We start from the raw sequence: 14,216 nt of genomic DNA on the forward strand, positions 1-14,216 counted from the left end.
TGATGGTGGTGGTTGTCACTCTGTTTTGTTGTAGCTGGATATCCAGCTGTACTTACCTCTCACATCTCCCCTTGCTTGTCTCTGGGCTCTCTCACGTTTTGTCTTGTCGAGGTCATTTCTGGCAGTTCCCAAGACCACTTAAGCTCGCTGTGGCTTTGTTGCTATTATTCTTTTAAGTATCTGGACAGGGTAGCAAATGCAAAGTCAGAGAGAAAGCTAAAATCCAAAACTAGAAAATGAAAACAAGGTATTGCTCTGGCAGCTTGGGATCTGTTAAAAATGTCTCACTGCAGATTGGCTGTTTTTGCTGATTTCCCATGGGTTTGGGAGCAGCCAGGAACTGCCCCAGCAGCGTGCTGGGTGCTGCTGGGATCGCTGAGTAACGCTCTCACCAGGAATTAGGGAGGATTGGTGATGAGCTGTTCTCTTCCCATGACTTGTTCCCATCTCCTGCTCTCCTCCTGCCAGCAGCCTGTGGGAGCTGGAGGGGCTGGTGAGACACAGGGGGGAACAGGAGGACAGCACACGCTGTCCAGGCAGGCGCTTTTTGGAACAAGTCTCCTACCCCTCTGCTGGGCAGTTCTGAGACATCCCAAATCCCATCTGGAGTGTGGGATCCTCCTGGGTGTGCTGTGATCCTGCTGAGATCATGCAGAGCAGGTGTGAGCCCAGGCTGGGCTGTGCAGCTCTGTCCGTGCTCCCTGACATGCCTGGGTAGGAGGAGCAGAGGATTTGCCTTTCCTGGAATGCCAGCGCTGTCTGTTGGAGAAACTCAGCGATTAGAGGAGCAAAAGGGCAGCGCCCGATTACTTCACCGAGCTGAGCAGGGGCTGTAAGCTCCTTACGGGGCTTGGCCTGTGCCTGCCCAAGGAGGGACAGCTCAGTCCTGGCTGTTTGGAGGTCCTGGCGTGCTGCTCCCAGAGCTGAGGCTCCCCGGGACGGAGGCAGCCCTCGCACAGCCCAGCCATGCTGGGCGCCCTGATGACAGCGCTGTTCTTTGTGGTGAGGGCGGTCAGACAGGTGAGTCCGGAGCGTTTATTGCTGCCGTGGTATTCTCCCCTGCCTGGGGCTGCTCTCTGTTGGGGCAGGGAGGGGAGGCAGCAGTTTCTGCTTGCCCTGCTGGGAATGGCCTTCTGTGCCTCCTAAACCACCCTGGGCAGCAGGGCTGGGAGCTCTGTGGGGCCGGTGTTGCCCGTGGGCTGTTGATGAGTGATGGGGAAGGGTTGTGATCTCTGGTGATGATTGTGGCTGAGCAGCTCTTTCTGTTCCTCCTCCTCTCCTGTCTTCTTCCCTGCTTGAAAAACCCTCCCTGTGTGCAGCTGGGGACCAACCTGTTCCGTGAGGAGCCCCTGCCTTACCTGGTGTACCAGCCCCTGCCCTGGCAGATCCAGTGCGTGTCCCAGAGCCGCCGCACCAGCCGGGACAGCGAGGTGAGGGCTGCTGGCAGTGCCTGCTGCAGGGGCAGCTGTGAGCCAGGCAGCCTGGAGGTGTAGGCAAGGGGGAAATGTAATGCCAGCAGGGCAGGGTAAGCTGGAAAATGTTGGAGAGGTATTTGCAGACAAATTCAAGCTTATTTTTAGAAATGGAAATATCCCCTGGAAGACCTGGCAGCCCAGGAGCTGCAGGTTCACGGTGTTGGGGCTGTCTCCTTACTGGTTTGAAATGCAGGTCTGGTGAGGATAGCCTGTGCCAACATCCATCCATGCACTGGAGCATCTCACAGCTCTGAGTTTGGATGCAAAGCTATTTCCTGCCTCTCCTTGGAGGTCTTTTCATAAATGCAGATTAATTAATCAGTACTCTTTAAGGGAATAACAGTAAGCATGTTCCAGTTTCATGAAGGGAATGGACAGTGGAAAGCTTCCCAGTTAGCCTGAAAGGGACTGCCCTCACTGCCTCTTCCTGGGATAGAACTAACTTTTCTTTTATTTCTCTATCTTTCTAGAGAGGCAGGGACTCCCGGCACAACAGCATCTACTCACTTTCTGGAGAGAAAGGTGAGTGTGGAGCAGGCAGGGAGGCAACAAAAACCCAAATCAACACAAGTGATGAGTGAAACTCGTGGCTGGGACTGTGGATGCAGCAGAAGAGCAGGCATTGCAATACCTGCATCCTTCTTGGCCTCTTTCTCATTCCACAAATCTGTGACATTATTAAGGGGTATTTGATGGTGAGATATTTGTTAACGTGTGTAGCATCAGCCAGTGAAGGTCCCAGTGGTGCAGGTCTGAATATATAATCCCACCTGTGTGTCTGTGCAGATCCCTGCTCCCCTCTCCCCGGACACCTGCCCTCAGGTGGGGTCATACTCATGCTGTCCCATAAGACAGCCCCTTTCTCCTTGTTCTGAGAAAACCACCTGGAATTCACTCCCCTCTTCTCTTTGGTCCCGTCTCCGAGGCTCTGCAGTGCTCAGCAAAGAGGATTGGAGCCGTTCTATTCTTGGTGCCAAGCGGATAACGGGCGGTGGGGGCCGGGGCTGGCATCCCTCCTCATGGCCCAGGAGCTCTGCCCAGCCTGGGTGCTGAGCTGGGGGTTTCACTGCAAATAGGTGCAGGTCTGGGGCTGCCAGTGGCTGAGCCCCTTGGGCAGGTGAGTTTGTGGCAGAGCTGCACGGCCGGGGCTCACCCTGCCAGTGCCCAGCAGTGCCTGTCCTGAGCCTCTACCCCTGGACTTGGGCAGGATTCACAGCTGACAGTGTCTTGGTGAGCAGGGCAGGGAGGAGCCCACCCCTTTTATCTATCTTTTTACTCTGGAGTTTCTCTCAGGCTGTGGAGGGGAAATGAGTTCAGGTGACAGCGGTGTGTTTATACAGCAGCATCTGGCCCCAGGATTCCTGATGGCTGCTCGGGGGGTGCTTAGCGGTGACACACTGGCTTAGAGGAGCACTGCTGAGTGGCTTTGATGCAGTTCCTGTTGAATTCCAGAATACTTCCCTAATGCCACATTAAGCGGGAGTGGGGAGGGCTCCCATTTGTCAGCGTGAGAGCTTTATTGCTGCGCAGGGCCGGGCTTTTTTCTAATCTTATTTGTGTGTGCGAAAGTAAGTGAGCATCGTACGTGGTGATTAAACGTGGGGAAGCTGCGGCCTTCGGGGAGTGGAGCTGTGTAAATATAGAGGGCTTAGCACTGCCAGGGAGGCTGGGCTTTGCTTTGCCTCCCATTCCCTGCTCCTTCTGCCCTGGAGATGTCCCTGTGAGCCAGTGGAGTTGTGGTTTCATGCCGTGAGCTCTCCAGCAAGGACAGCTGTCCTGTCTGAGGAGTGGGGAGGACACTGATGCCATGGGGGTGATGCCAGCACCCTGCCCTGGTCCGAGTTCAGGACTGCTGGCACTCTCTGTGCTTACTGTGATGCTCTGTTGCCCCGGCAGGTGACGTGACCCCTGATGCCAGCAAGGAGAGCAAGGTCACTGACCGTTCTGAGAGGGCAGCCATCACCATCCAGACCCACTTCAGGAGGTACCAGCAGCAGAAGCAGAAGAAGTAGCCACAGCAGCCGCCTGTGGCCTGCACTGTCCCTCCGGTTCATCTGTTCTGTATCCCAGAGACATTTGGGGCCATGGTCACTGTGAACCTGCCCCCATACATAGCTCCTGGTGCAGGTGTAGGTTCTCTGCCCTTGTGTTGGTGCTCACAGGGAGTTCTCTGTCCCGCTCAGTCCTTCCCCAGACAGCATCACTGTTGTGGGCCAGGTTACAGCTGGTGAGGGGCTGTTGGGGACAGGACACAGAGGGTGACAGCACATTTGGGAGCCTTGGCCAGCCCTTGGGTCATGCTGTGAGCTCCAGCAGGGAGTCCTGCACAGCTGAGGCTGGTTGTGCTGGCAGGTGACTGCCCAGCTGGGCCTTGTTTCATCTCAACAACCCCAATGACCCTCCCCTGTGTCTCCACCTCCTCCTCCACTCTGCCTCTGGAGCCAGGTAGAAAAGCTGCCTTTGTCCCCTGCTCTGTCCGGCTGCAGAGGGGCCAGCGTGGTGTCCAGGGGCCAGCCTGGAGCGGGACCTTGCCAAGGGAATGTGCTGCAGGCTGTGAGGGGAGCAGGAGGTGAGCTGTGAGCTGCTCTTACCTTTTCTAGGGGAGAACTGGTTGGGGTGTCCTGGTTCCAGAGCGGGCACTGGGTGGGGCTCTGTCCTGGGGCTGGCCCCGCTGTCCTTCCCGAGACAGCCCTCTGGTAATGCTGGCTTTGGGCTTGGAGCCCACCCAGACCCCTGGCCTGGCCTTCTGGTGCAGCAAAGCTGAGCAGAGACCTGGTTCTCCCAGGCTGGCAGGGACGGGACCCCAAGAGTGTTTGGGCATTGAACAGCTGTTCCTGAGTGCTGGTGTCTGGAGTTCTGGAGAAAGGGAATAGGAAAGCCCCGAGCTCTGGGCCAGCAGAGGAGCAGCAGGTTTGCTGTGAGGAGGTGCTGGGGGGGGTCTGTGGGAAGGAGCAGGACATGGAGGAGCTGCTGGCTGTGACCAGGGCTGCTCTGAGTGTATGTGCTGCTGGATTTTCTGTGCAGAGCTGCTCAGCTGTGTCCTGGGAACCCTTTATTGTCCTCTCCAGGCATAATTACCCTCAGCCTTTCTTACCAGGACTCTGCCCCCAGCTGTTCCTACTTACCATCAGCTTGGGGGTTTTGTTGTCTGGGCTTGGTTGTGGTGGCACCCAGTGCTGGTGGCTCTCCTCTGGAGCTGGTTCTAGAAGGTGTTTGTGGCAGGGAGCCCAAGGTCTGGCTGGAGTGCTGTGCAAGGCAGCTGGTAAAGCAGACCTGAAACAAAACTCAGCTTTTCTGAGCTTGATGGCTTCTTATCTGTTTGCTGTTGGAAGGCAGAACTGGGCTGGCATGGCCTGAATGGGCTGTTCTCCTTCAAACCCTGCTGTGGTGAAGGGCAGGGGGGTGGTGGGGGCTCACAGGGGGGTGCTGGAAACTCGTCCTGTGTTGAGCTGTGCAAGACCAGGGCTTGTGGCTGCTGGGGAAGGGAAGGGAGGGAATCCTTGCCGAGATGTAGAAGGAAATCTGTACTAGCCAATTCCAATAAAGTTGTATTAATCTCTGTTAATCTGTTCCTCTTTTTATCTTGCTAATCTGCTTACTCTCGCAGCTGAACATGCTTGCCTTTTCTTGCCTCTTCTATTTTTAATTCTGTTTTCCCCTTCTGTTTCTATTCTAAGCCTGAGGTTGGTGTTTTGGAGGTGCTGCCTGGCCGTGACCCTGCTTTAAGGGCTGGGCACTTGGTTTGCTTTAAAACCTGTATTATGTAATGGTTTATAAATCATACGTGCTCTGATGCCTCCTCACCAGCCCCTTTCCACATGGGATGTTCCTTGGCAGAGGTTGGCTCTGAGTGGTACCTGAATAATGGCCAAAAATTATAAAAAATGGGCACAAGAAATTGTCTTAGCAGCTTGTTTCTCAAGCCCCAGAGGTGAACAGCTGCCAGGCTCTGGCCAAGGCCCTTCCAGCTCTGCAGGATTCCAGGAGTTATCTTAGTTAGGGAGAACCAGATGGCAAAGGAGGATCTGCTGACCAGTGTGCCAGTAGGCTGGGAAGGGTACTGTAATGCTGCATGTGGAAGCTGCACTAACATCACTGTATTTGCATGTCATTTTAATTTGGCTACGTCAATTAAAAAAAAAATCAAGGAGAGAGGTTGAAAAAATGACCTCTGCAGCACTTGATTATAGCTGATGAATTAAACCCTGTCAAGAGTGGAAAAATAAGAGAGCAGTACAAATCTGTGTGTAGATGCTCCAACTGCTGCTTTGAGTTAAAATAGGAAATGTATCTGTAAAGAAAGAGCTGGAACCAGTTGGTAACAAGCATAGATGGGAAAGTGATGAAAACTTGTGCTTATAAATTACAGGAACTAAGGAAATGAAAGTGCAGTTAGTTAATTAGACCTCAGGTAGCACCAGAAGCTCCTCAGAACGGTGAGGTTCTACTTTGGGTAACTAAAACAAGAGTTAATAATGACCTGAGCTATATTTTGCCTTTGGAGCAGGTAAGGAGGGCTGGCAGCCCCAGAGCTTCAGGTGCTCTTGCTTTCACAACCTTTTATCAAAGGGGAAGGTAGAACCTGCCTTTCTTTGGTCTGATATTGGTGTGGCTGGTAGTGAAAAAGGGGAAAATAAGAACAAATTATGGTGTGGGGCAGGGCTGGGTCTCACTGTGTTTCTCTGTGGTCTCCTGGGGCACCTGTGCAGTGCTGTGCTGCCCTGTGCCATGATTCACCACGATTCAGGGCACTGTGCTGGATTCACCAGGATGTGTTTCAGCTGTGACAGAGGACAGTGGTGCCACTTCTGCTCCCACGTGGGGCTGTGACACATCCCAGGGAAGGACATTCTGCTTCAAGGAGTTGCTGTGCCTTGCTGGATGCTAAATCCCATGCTGGAGCCACCCTGTGCTTACCTTGAGCTGCCAGAGCTCTGCTGTGGCTCACGAGGGTTTGGGCAGCTGTCCACCCCTCTGGATGAGCTGGACCAGGCTTCCTGTTTGGCACCATGGTTCGTCCTGGGCTGGAGCTGGGCTGTCCTGCTCTGCAGAACCATTCCCAGGACCTTGCTCCTGTTCCTGACCCTCCTCCTGCCCCATGGCTCTGCAGGTTGGGTACATGCCTTATTATTCTTCAATATTTAACCCCATGTCTTAGTATTTCTGTACCCTCCCACTCCGTTCTCCTGCTCTGTCCTGCCCCACCCCTGCTCTGCCTAATTCCCTGCTCGCTTAACAAACGCCCCATGTATAAACATAACCTTTATTGCACACAGCGCTGGGTTTTTTTTCATAGAAAAAGGTATTAACACATAAGCATTTGCAAATTGAAGCAACTCCTGCTGTTTTCAGAACAGTAAAATAGCATGCAATGTCTCGGAGACGTTCCTTTTTTAAAACCACCGACAAGATCAGGGAGAGAAAAGAAAAAAAAAAGTCGCTGAGTCTTTCCTTGTGCCCCTTTCAAAATGATGTGAAATATATATATATGTTTACATATATATTATATTTTTAAATCTGTAACATCAAATTCTTTGTGCCCTGGTTTCTTTTTCTGTTCGGAGAAGAAGAAAATAGCTTCATTTATACAAAAGAGTCCGTTATGTACAAGTTTGTTAATTAAATATAAATGGCGCGGGGAAACGAGCAGCATCCGGCGGCGGCCCTACACCAGCGTGTAGGACTTGGAGTAGGCTCCGGCGCCCTGTTTTTGAGACCTGCCTACCCCCGACGTGCTCATCTCCAGCAGTGAGTCCCTGGAGCCCCCCACTTTGGAGTGCGTGGGCACCCGTGCCTCGGCGGCTGCGGCAGCCACGGGGGGCTCGGCAGCCACGGGGGGAGCCGGGGCGGCGCTGGCGGCGGGCGCGGGTGCGGGACCCGCCGGGCCGGGCATGGGGAGAGTCCTCTGAGGTAAGGTGGTTGCGGCGGAGGCCGGGGGAGGCAGCCCCAGGGGTTTGGAGCCGGGCTCCAGCGTCATGTGCCGGGCCTGCGCGTGGTACGCCCGGGCCAGGTTGCGGATGGAGGCTTCCCGTGGTGGCACCACCGGGCACGGCTCGTGCGCGTCGGGCTTGCGGAAGAAGGCCTCCGACTTGACGTACAGCGGGAGGTTGCAGTAGTCACCTGCCAAGGGAAGAGCAGGCAGGTAAGGCTCTGGAGGGACCCTCCTGCCACCCACCGTGTGGCCGTGTCAGTGTTGTGCGACAGAGAACGCGTTGGGCTATGGAAAACGTGTTGTTCTATTGATACAGAACGTGTTGGGCTACGGAGAACACGCTCTATTGAGAGAGAACACATTGGGCTATGGAGAACACGTTGTTCTATTGCGAGAGAATGTGTTGGGCTACGGAGAACACGGGCAACGGAAAACGTGTTGTTCTATTGAGAGAGAACACGTTGGGCTACGGAGAACGTGTTGGGCTACAGAGAACACATTGTTCTATTGAGAGAGAACACATTTGGCTACAGAGAACACGTTGCTCTATTGAGAGAGAACGATTTGTGCTATAGAGAACGTGTCGGGCTACGGAGAACATGTTGTTCTATTGAGAGAGAACGTGTTGTGCTATACAGAACAGGTCCCGCTACGGAGGGAGATGCGTTGTGCTCTAGAGAACACGTTGTGCTCTAAAGAATGTGTCACATCATCATCCCAAAATGGTCCCGCTCCCTGCAACACGCCTGGGATGCAGCTCTAGCGCTGACTGCTGTACGTAATGTCCTGTAATGGATCATAATGTTAATTGTGGCTGGATCACATGCATCACAATTAAATGGATCATAGTGGTAATTGTATAATGCTAAATGTACAGAGTGATAAATACTACAACGTGATGTAATACTGAATATACAGTGTTACTATATAATAGTCATAGCGTGATGCTAAATGTCTGACACAGGCACAGCGCCCATTCTGTAAAGTACAGTGGGAAATATTCCTCGAACTCCGTGTCCTGCCTGTCCCGGCAGGGGGATGTGGTGTGTCATACATCAGGCTTTACTCTGCCAAGGTGAGTGGCTGTGCTGCCATAAACAACAGATTCTGCTGTGTTGTGTTATGGCATCATCTATAGTTAGTGCCTTAATTTAAGGGTTTTATGTCTATGTATGGATAAGACCCCGTGTTGTTATATTGGCTGTTATCGGTGTTACAGGGTTTTATTTCTGTTCTATTACACTGGTGCCTTTGTGTTCTACAGCATCACCTCCAGCTGTAGGGCCTTAATTTACAGATTTATATTGTCCATAGATGTAAAACCCTGTTATTGGTTTGCCTTTTATATTTGCAATATGTAACACCTGTATCCATAGAGCATTACTGCCTTAATTGTATATATTGTGCAGTGTGTTCTGTAAGGGCACATTCCTCTCTTCACAGGAGCTGTAGGGAATGCACTGCAGGATCTGTGGTGTTAGTATGGGATACAGCACAGACAGATATAGGATTGTATATAATAATACCTTAATTTCAGGATTCATGGTTATGTGTGTATATATATATATACATTTTACATAAAAATATAATTTTTATATTAAAATACATACTATTTATATAGATATACACATAAATCTATGTGTAACTATGTAAAAATTTATATATAAGTATACATAAACCTGTTTATAAATATAGAAATTTCTCTATAAAAATATAGAAATTTCTATATAAACCATAAATTTATATATCAATATATATAATTTTATATTAGGACTATATAAATTATGTGTGAAATATATTCATATATGTATATGTTTTCATATTAAAAATATATTGCATATATACAAATTTTTATATAATATATATTTATATATAAATCTAAAACATATTTTAATATATTTATATATATATAAGGCCCCTGCATTATTATATTGTCTCTTACAGGTGTTGTATTGTTATATTTGTGTTATTATAGCAATATTGCCTTAAATCTTGTATGCTTTGTAATAGGTTCTGTAAATTCCATTTTTTATAAGGTTACAATGCTGTAACATTAATACACTCTGTGCTATTTAAACTATACCATAAAGATACGTGGTCTAACTTGCAGAGAAAGATGGTCCCATTATATTGTGTTCTAGGATCAGTAAATAAATTAACTATCAATTCCCACCTATGTATTTTTAAAATATCTTCCAGGTATTGTTCTGAGGTCATGGGGGGTGGGGGATTGTCGGGGTTCTGGCACTGAGGATAGGGAAGGAATACTGAGGAATACTGATGAACCCTAAAGCATGGGGAGAAATACTGATAAACACTGAGGAATACTAAAAACAAGGGGGGGAAATACTGAGAACAGCAAAGAATGGGGAAGGTACTGAGGGTCTTGGGGCCAGTGCTGAAAAATGGGGGGGAATAACAAGGAATAACTGACAGATATTAAAAAATGGTAACAAATACTAAGGACGGGGAAGGAAGAAAAAAGAATAGCCAGGGATACTGAAAAATGGGAAGGAACACTGAAGAATGGAAAGGCATACTAAAAAACCACCAAACCAAACATTAAAAATAGAAAGGAATTAGGAAAGAACAATAAGGAATGCTAACAAATAGGAAGGAATACTAAGGAATGGGAAGGAACAGTAAAGAGTAGCCAGGGATACTGAAATATGGGAAGGAATAATTAAAAAAACATGGGAAAATAGCAAGGGGTGTGGAAAGAACAGTAAGGAATGCTAAGGAATAGGAAGGAATACTAAAGAATGGGAAAGAAGAGTAAAAATGTGGGAAAAATACCCGGGAGTGGAGAAAGACTTAAGAAGTGTAAAGGAACACCAAAGAATGAGAATAGTAAAAAATGGGGAAAGAATATTAAAGAGTGGAAAGGAACAGTAAAAAATGGGGAAAGAATATTAAAGAGTGGGAAGGAATAGTAAAATACAGGGGGAAAAATACTAAGGTATGGGAAGGAATCCTAAAGAATGGGGAGAAATACCAAGGAACTGGGAGAAAAAAAATACCAAAGCTTGGGTGGAATAGCAAGGAATGAGGAACAACATTAAGCAACGGAGAGAGAACATTACAGCATGGGGAGGAAGACCAAGGAAAACAGGACTGGGAAGGCCTCCCAAGGAGGGAGGGCACTGAGGAGGCCAGGCAGGACCCCCCCAGAGCCCATGTGAACCTACTCTTGCTGGCGCGGTGCGGGATGGGCACGGCCACGCCCTTGCCCCGCTCGCTGTCCTGGGGCTTGGGCGGGGAGGCGGTGAAGCGGCAGATGCCGGGCTCGGACGGGGTGCTCATGGAGGTCATGCTGTCCGCGTTGTCCGTGGTGCCCGTGGTCATCTGGTCCGAGGAGCTGTCGGAGATGAAGCACTCGGTGATCTCGAACTTGGCGTGCTGCAGCTGCTCCTCCAGCTTGGCGTGCTCGTAGGCGCGCGCCAGCTCCTCATAGGTGGACGAGGCGCTCTCGGTGGACACCATGCTGTTCCGCCCCTTGTCTGTGGGGAGAGGATGTGTCACCTACCTGGGAGCTCTCCCTGGCACTGGAATGCCTTTTTCCACAGCTGTCCCTGCTGGGATAAACCTGGCCACCTTCGAGGCCAGGTTGGATGGGGCATGGAGCAACCCAGTCTAGTGGAAGGGTGGAATGAGATGAGCAATAAGGTCCCTTCCAACCCAAAACATTTTGGGTTTTTACGATTTTATCTGTCCGCAGAACTGGGCACAGCCCTGGCTGTTCAAGGCCACCAATTTGTGGTTCCACAACCCCACTGATAAGTTCTGCAGTCACCCCGAACTCACAGTTTGGGGTCTCTGCGTGCCCCAAAGCAGCAGACCCCTGCCAGCAGTGGTGCCAGGGAGGCTCTGGCCCTGCATACCTGTGTCCTGCGAGAGGCTGGCGCTGTAGCTGTCACTCTCGGTGACCGTGATGCCGTGCTGGGAGCCCACTGTCCTCCAGTCCGAGGTGAGGGTCCGCGCAGGGGTGGACGCCTGGCACTTGGTGAGTGTCCACTGGCTGGAGTAGCGGTTGCGGGTGCTGTGTGCAGACTTCACACTCTTCCTTGACACGGGGTCTACGGCACGCAGGTGACAGAGTCACGCAGGGTCCCTCCCACACACAGCCAGGATGCTGCTCCCTCTCCCTGGAGCACTGCCTGCCCCTTCTGCCTTCCCAGCAGCTGCTCTTGGGCCCAGCCAGGGCCGGGGGACAGGTTCCCCCACACTGCGTGTACAACCCCCAGCACAGCCAGCCCAGCCTCACACACTCACTGGTGCCAGGGCGGATGTCGGACATGTCGATGAGGGGCCCCGTGTTCTGGATCAGGGCTGGGTGATGCAGAGAGACGCCCGTGCAGAAGCTCTGGGGGTTCACGGCCTGGCTGAACTCCGTGTCGGTCACCGGGATTGTGGCTTTGTCATCCCCTGGGGGAGGAAGCTGCGGCTCAGACCTCTCTCTAGCCAGGCAATGTGGGCACCTGCTGGCCCACACTCAGCCCGTCCGTGGGACCCCAGCACTCTGGGACACGAGGGGATGGGAGCTTTGCCTGTGCTTACCCAGCTGCTTGATGCCTTCCTTGTCCTCGATGAGGAGCTGCACCCGCGGGATGTCGATGTGCAGTCGGGGGCCCTGCGGGGGCCCCTTCACCGGCGTGTCAAAGCTGCGGTTATTCTTGCTGTGAGGTGAGAGGGGACGCAGATGCGCCCATTACCGGACAGAGCCCCGGCGGCTCCAGCCTGGGACGGGCTGGGGATTGCCACCAGCCAGCCCACCCGGGGCTCAGCTCTGCCCAGGCAAGCTCCAGTGTGGGTGCTGGGACCCTCGGGCAGGCAGGAGCAGCCAGGAGCCCTAGGCTGCTGTGCTACAGAGTCACTGCCACAACCTTCACAGGTGCGAGCCTGAGAGGGTCTGAAACTGAGTGAGGGCTGCACCTGGGCTTAAAAGCAGCCAGGACCACCCCCAGCACCAACTATTCCCCTGCCTGCCCACCCACTCCCAGCCACAGGCAGATACGAGACTCACCTGATCAGCATTTCTGCCAAACTCTTCGCATCTGTGCAGGAGACACAAAAAAACAAGAAGTTTTTTGTAAGGGAGCAGTTTAGGGCCCAATGAGGCAGTCCAGGAACACAATCTGGGGTCCTGTGTGCTGTGCCTCCGAATCCTGTCTCACCTCGAAGCCTCTTCAGTCGCTTCTCCTTCCTCTTCTTGCGGATGATGAAGAGCAGGGCCACTCCCAGCGTGGCCAGGATCACGGGGCAGGCGATGGTGAAGAGCTTCTTCACATCGTCACCTTCCCCTTGGGCAGACTTGATGGGGGGGATGGTGCCTAGGGCAGAGCACGGGCAGGTGGGCACTCAGCGCTCCGGGACCCCCCGTGTCTGGTGGCATTTCCCCCAGCCCGTGTCCCCACTCACTGCCGTCGTAGTCCAGCGTGGCGAACTGCGTGGTCTCGTTGCCGCAGCCGGCACTGTTGCAGGCCTTCATGCGCAGCTCGTACCACGTGGCCTCGCGCAGCTCCGTCAGGAACACCTCGCTGGAGCTGTTGGTGCGAAGGCTCTGCCACACCCAGTTGCCCTTGGGCCGGTACTCCAGGACGATGGCGGTGATGGGGCAGCCCCCGCTGCTCCAGCCCTGCAGGTTCAGCCTGGCGTGCGTGGAGTTGATGTGGGTGAAGAGGTGCTGGTCCTTGCTGAAGGAGGGCTCTGTGGGAGAGGAGCTGTCAGGAGGGTGGGGAGGGGACCCCCTTGTCCCCCGGTGGAGCAGGGACAGCACAGGCCAGGCTCACCTCTGCCGTGGGTCTTGGCCTCGATGATCTCGCTGATGCGGCCGGCGCCGACGCTGTTCTTGGCCGCCAGCTTCACCTTGTACCAGGTGCCGCACTTGAGGCTCTCCAGCTTGAAGGAGCGCTCGGAGGAGCTGATGAACACGTCCTTCCACTCCTCGCTGTTGTCCACCGAGTACTGGAGCACAAAGCCTGTGGGAGCAAGGAGCGGGGTCACCTCTGGGCACATGGGCGAGGGAAAGGGGTTCTGGCTGGCACAAAGCCTGTGCCCAAGTCCAGCACAGCCGTGCACTGCCAGGGCACCCATCACACACCAATTCCTGCCCAACTGCACACTCACGAGTGGTGGTGGAAACTGCCTGCTCTGCCCACCACCCAGACCCAGGCAGGAGAAATGGACAAGGAGCTCTCACCCAGAACCTCCTGAGAGCTCTGCCAGCGCCCCTGGTCACACCTCGCCTGCCCCCAGCACCCCAGGATGGCCCCAGTGCTCATTTCCACCTGGGAGTGCGTGCTGTGATTGACTGGTGTGAGGCTATAAAGGGAAAGCCGGAATTAAGCAGCTCCCTCAGGAGGCTGCAGGGAAGTTGCTTCTGTCATTGCACACCGCCTCCTCTCCCGTGATGAAGAGTATTAGGAAGCACACTATGTCCTAGATGAGCAAACCTGTTACGCTGCCATCAGCGGCTGGGCTGGGCTCCCTGGGAGAGCGCAGGGACACAGGGACAGCCCCAGGGGCATCGGGACAGCACATCCCCGCTGCCCAAGCCGTGCTGACCAAACTTTCCTGGTGCACTGATGGGTTTGGCTATTTTTGCAGGCTATTTAGCCAATTCTCAAATAAAAATAGCAGGGAAGAGTAGGCTTCCTGCCTTGCTGTGTGCATAATGGGCTGCACAAGGCAGAGCTGGCACAACGGCCCCGGTGCCAACAGCACCCAGGTACCACCGTGGCAATGCCAGAGGGTTCACATGAAGGAGCTCTGTGAACACCCAGCTCCAGCTTGGGCAGAGCAGTGGGGAC

General features: G+C 52.9%; 1 protein-coding gene across 3 annotated transcripts in view; it reads right to left on the reverse strand.

Moving 5' to 3' along the window:
- Positions 1-6,724: 6,724 nt before the first annotated feature.
- Positions 6,725-14,216, reverse strand: part of DSCAML1 (DS cell adhesion molecule like 1) — a 94,772-nt gene continuing 87,280 nt past the window's right edge. For 2 of the 3 annotated variants that reach the window (XM_042033972.1, XM_042033973.1), the window contains 9 exons: positions 13,197-13,385; positions 12,826-13,113; positions 12,582-12,737; positions 12,431-12,461; positions 11,965-12,083; positions 11,680-11,832; positions 11,289-11,483; positions 10,596-10,907; positions 6,725-7,595 (listed from right to left, as the gene is read on the reverse strand). In XM_042033972.1, coding sequence (XP_041889906.1) covers positions 7,141-7,595; positions 10,596-10,907; positions 11,289-11,483; positions 11,680-11,832; positions 11,965-12,083; positions 12,431-12,461; positions 12,582-12,737; positions 12,826-13,113; positions 13,197-13,385 — 1,898 coding nt within the window. In that variant the 3' untranslated portion in view covers positions 6,725-7,140. The remainder of the gene's footprint in view (positions 7,596-10,595; positions 10,908-11,288; positions 11,484-11,679; positions 11,833-11,964; positions 12,084-12,430; positions 12,462-12,581; positions 12,738-12,825; positions 13,114-13,196; positions 13,386-14,216) is intronic. The other variant, XM_042033971.1, reaches the window with a different exon arrangement.

The sequence above is a fragment of the Corvus kubaryi genome, unplaced genomic scaffold (genome assembly GCF_017639235.1).
Source record: "Corvus kubaryi isolate FWS band 111438036 unplaced genomic scaffold, C.kubaryi_AGA036_p1.0 37367, whole genome shotgun sequence".
NCBI lineage: Eukaryota > Metazoa > Chordata > Aves > Passeriformes > Corvidae > Corvus > Corvus kubaryi.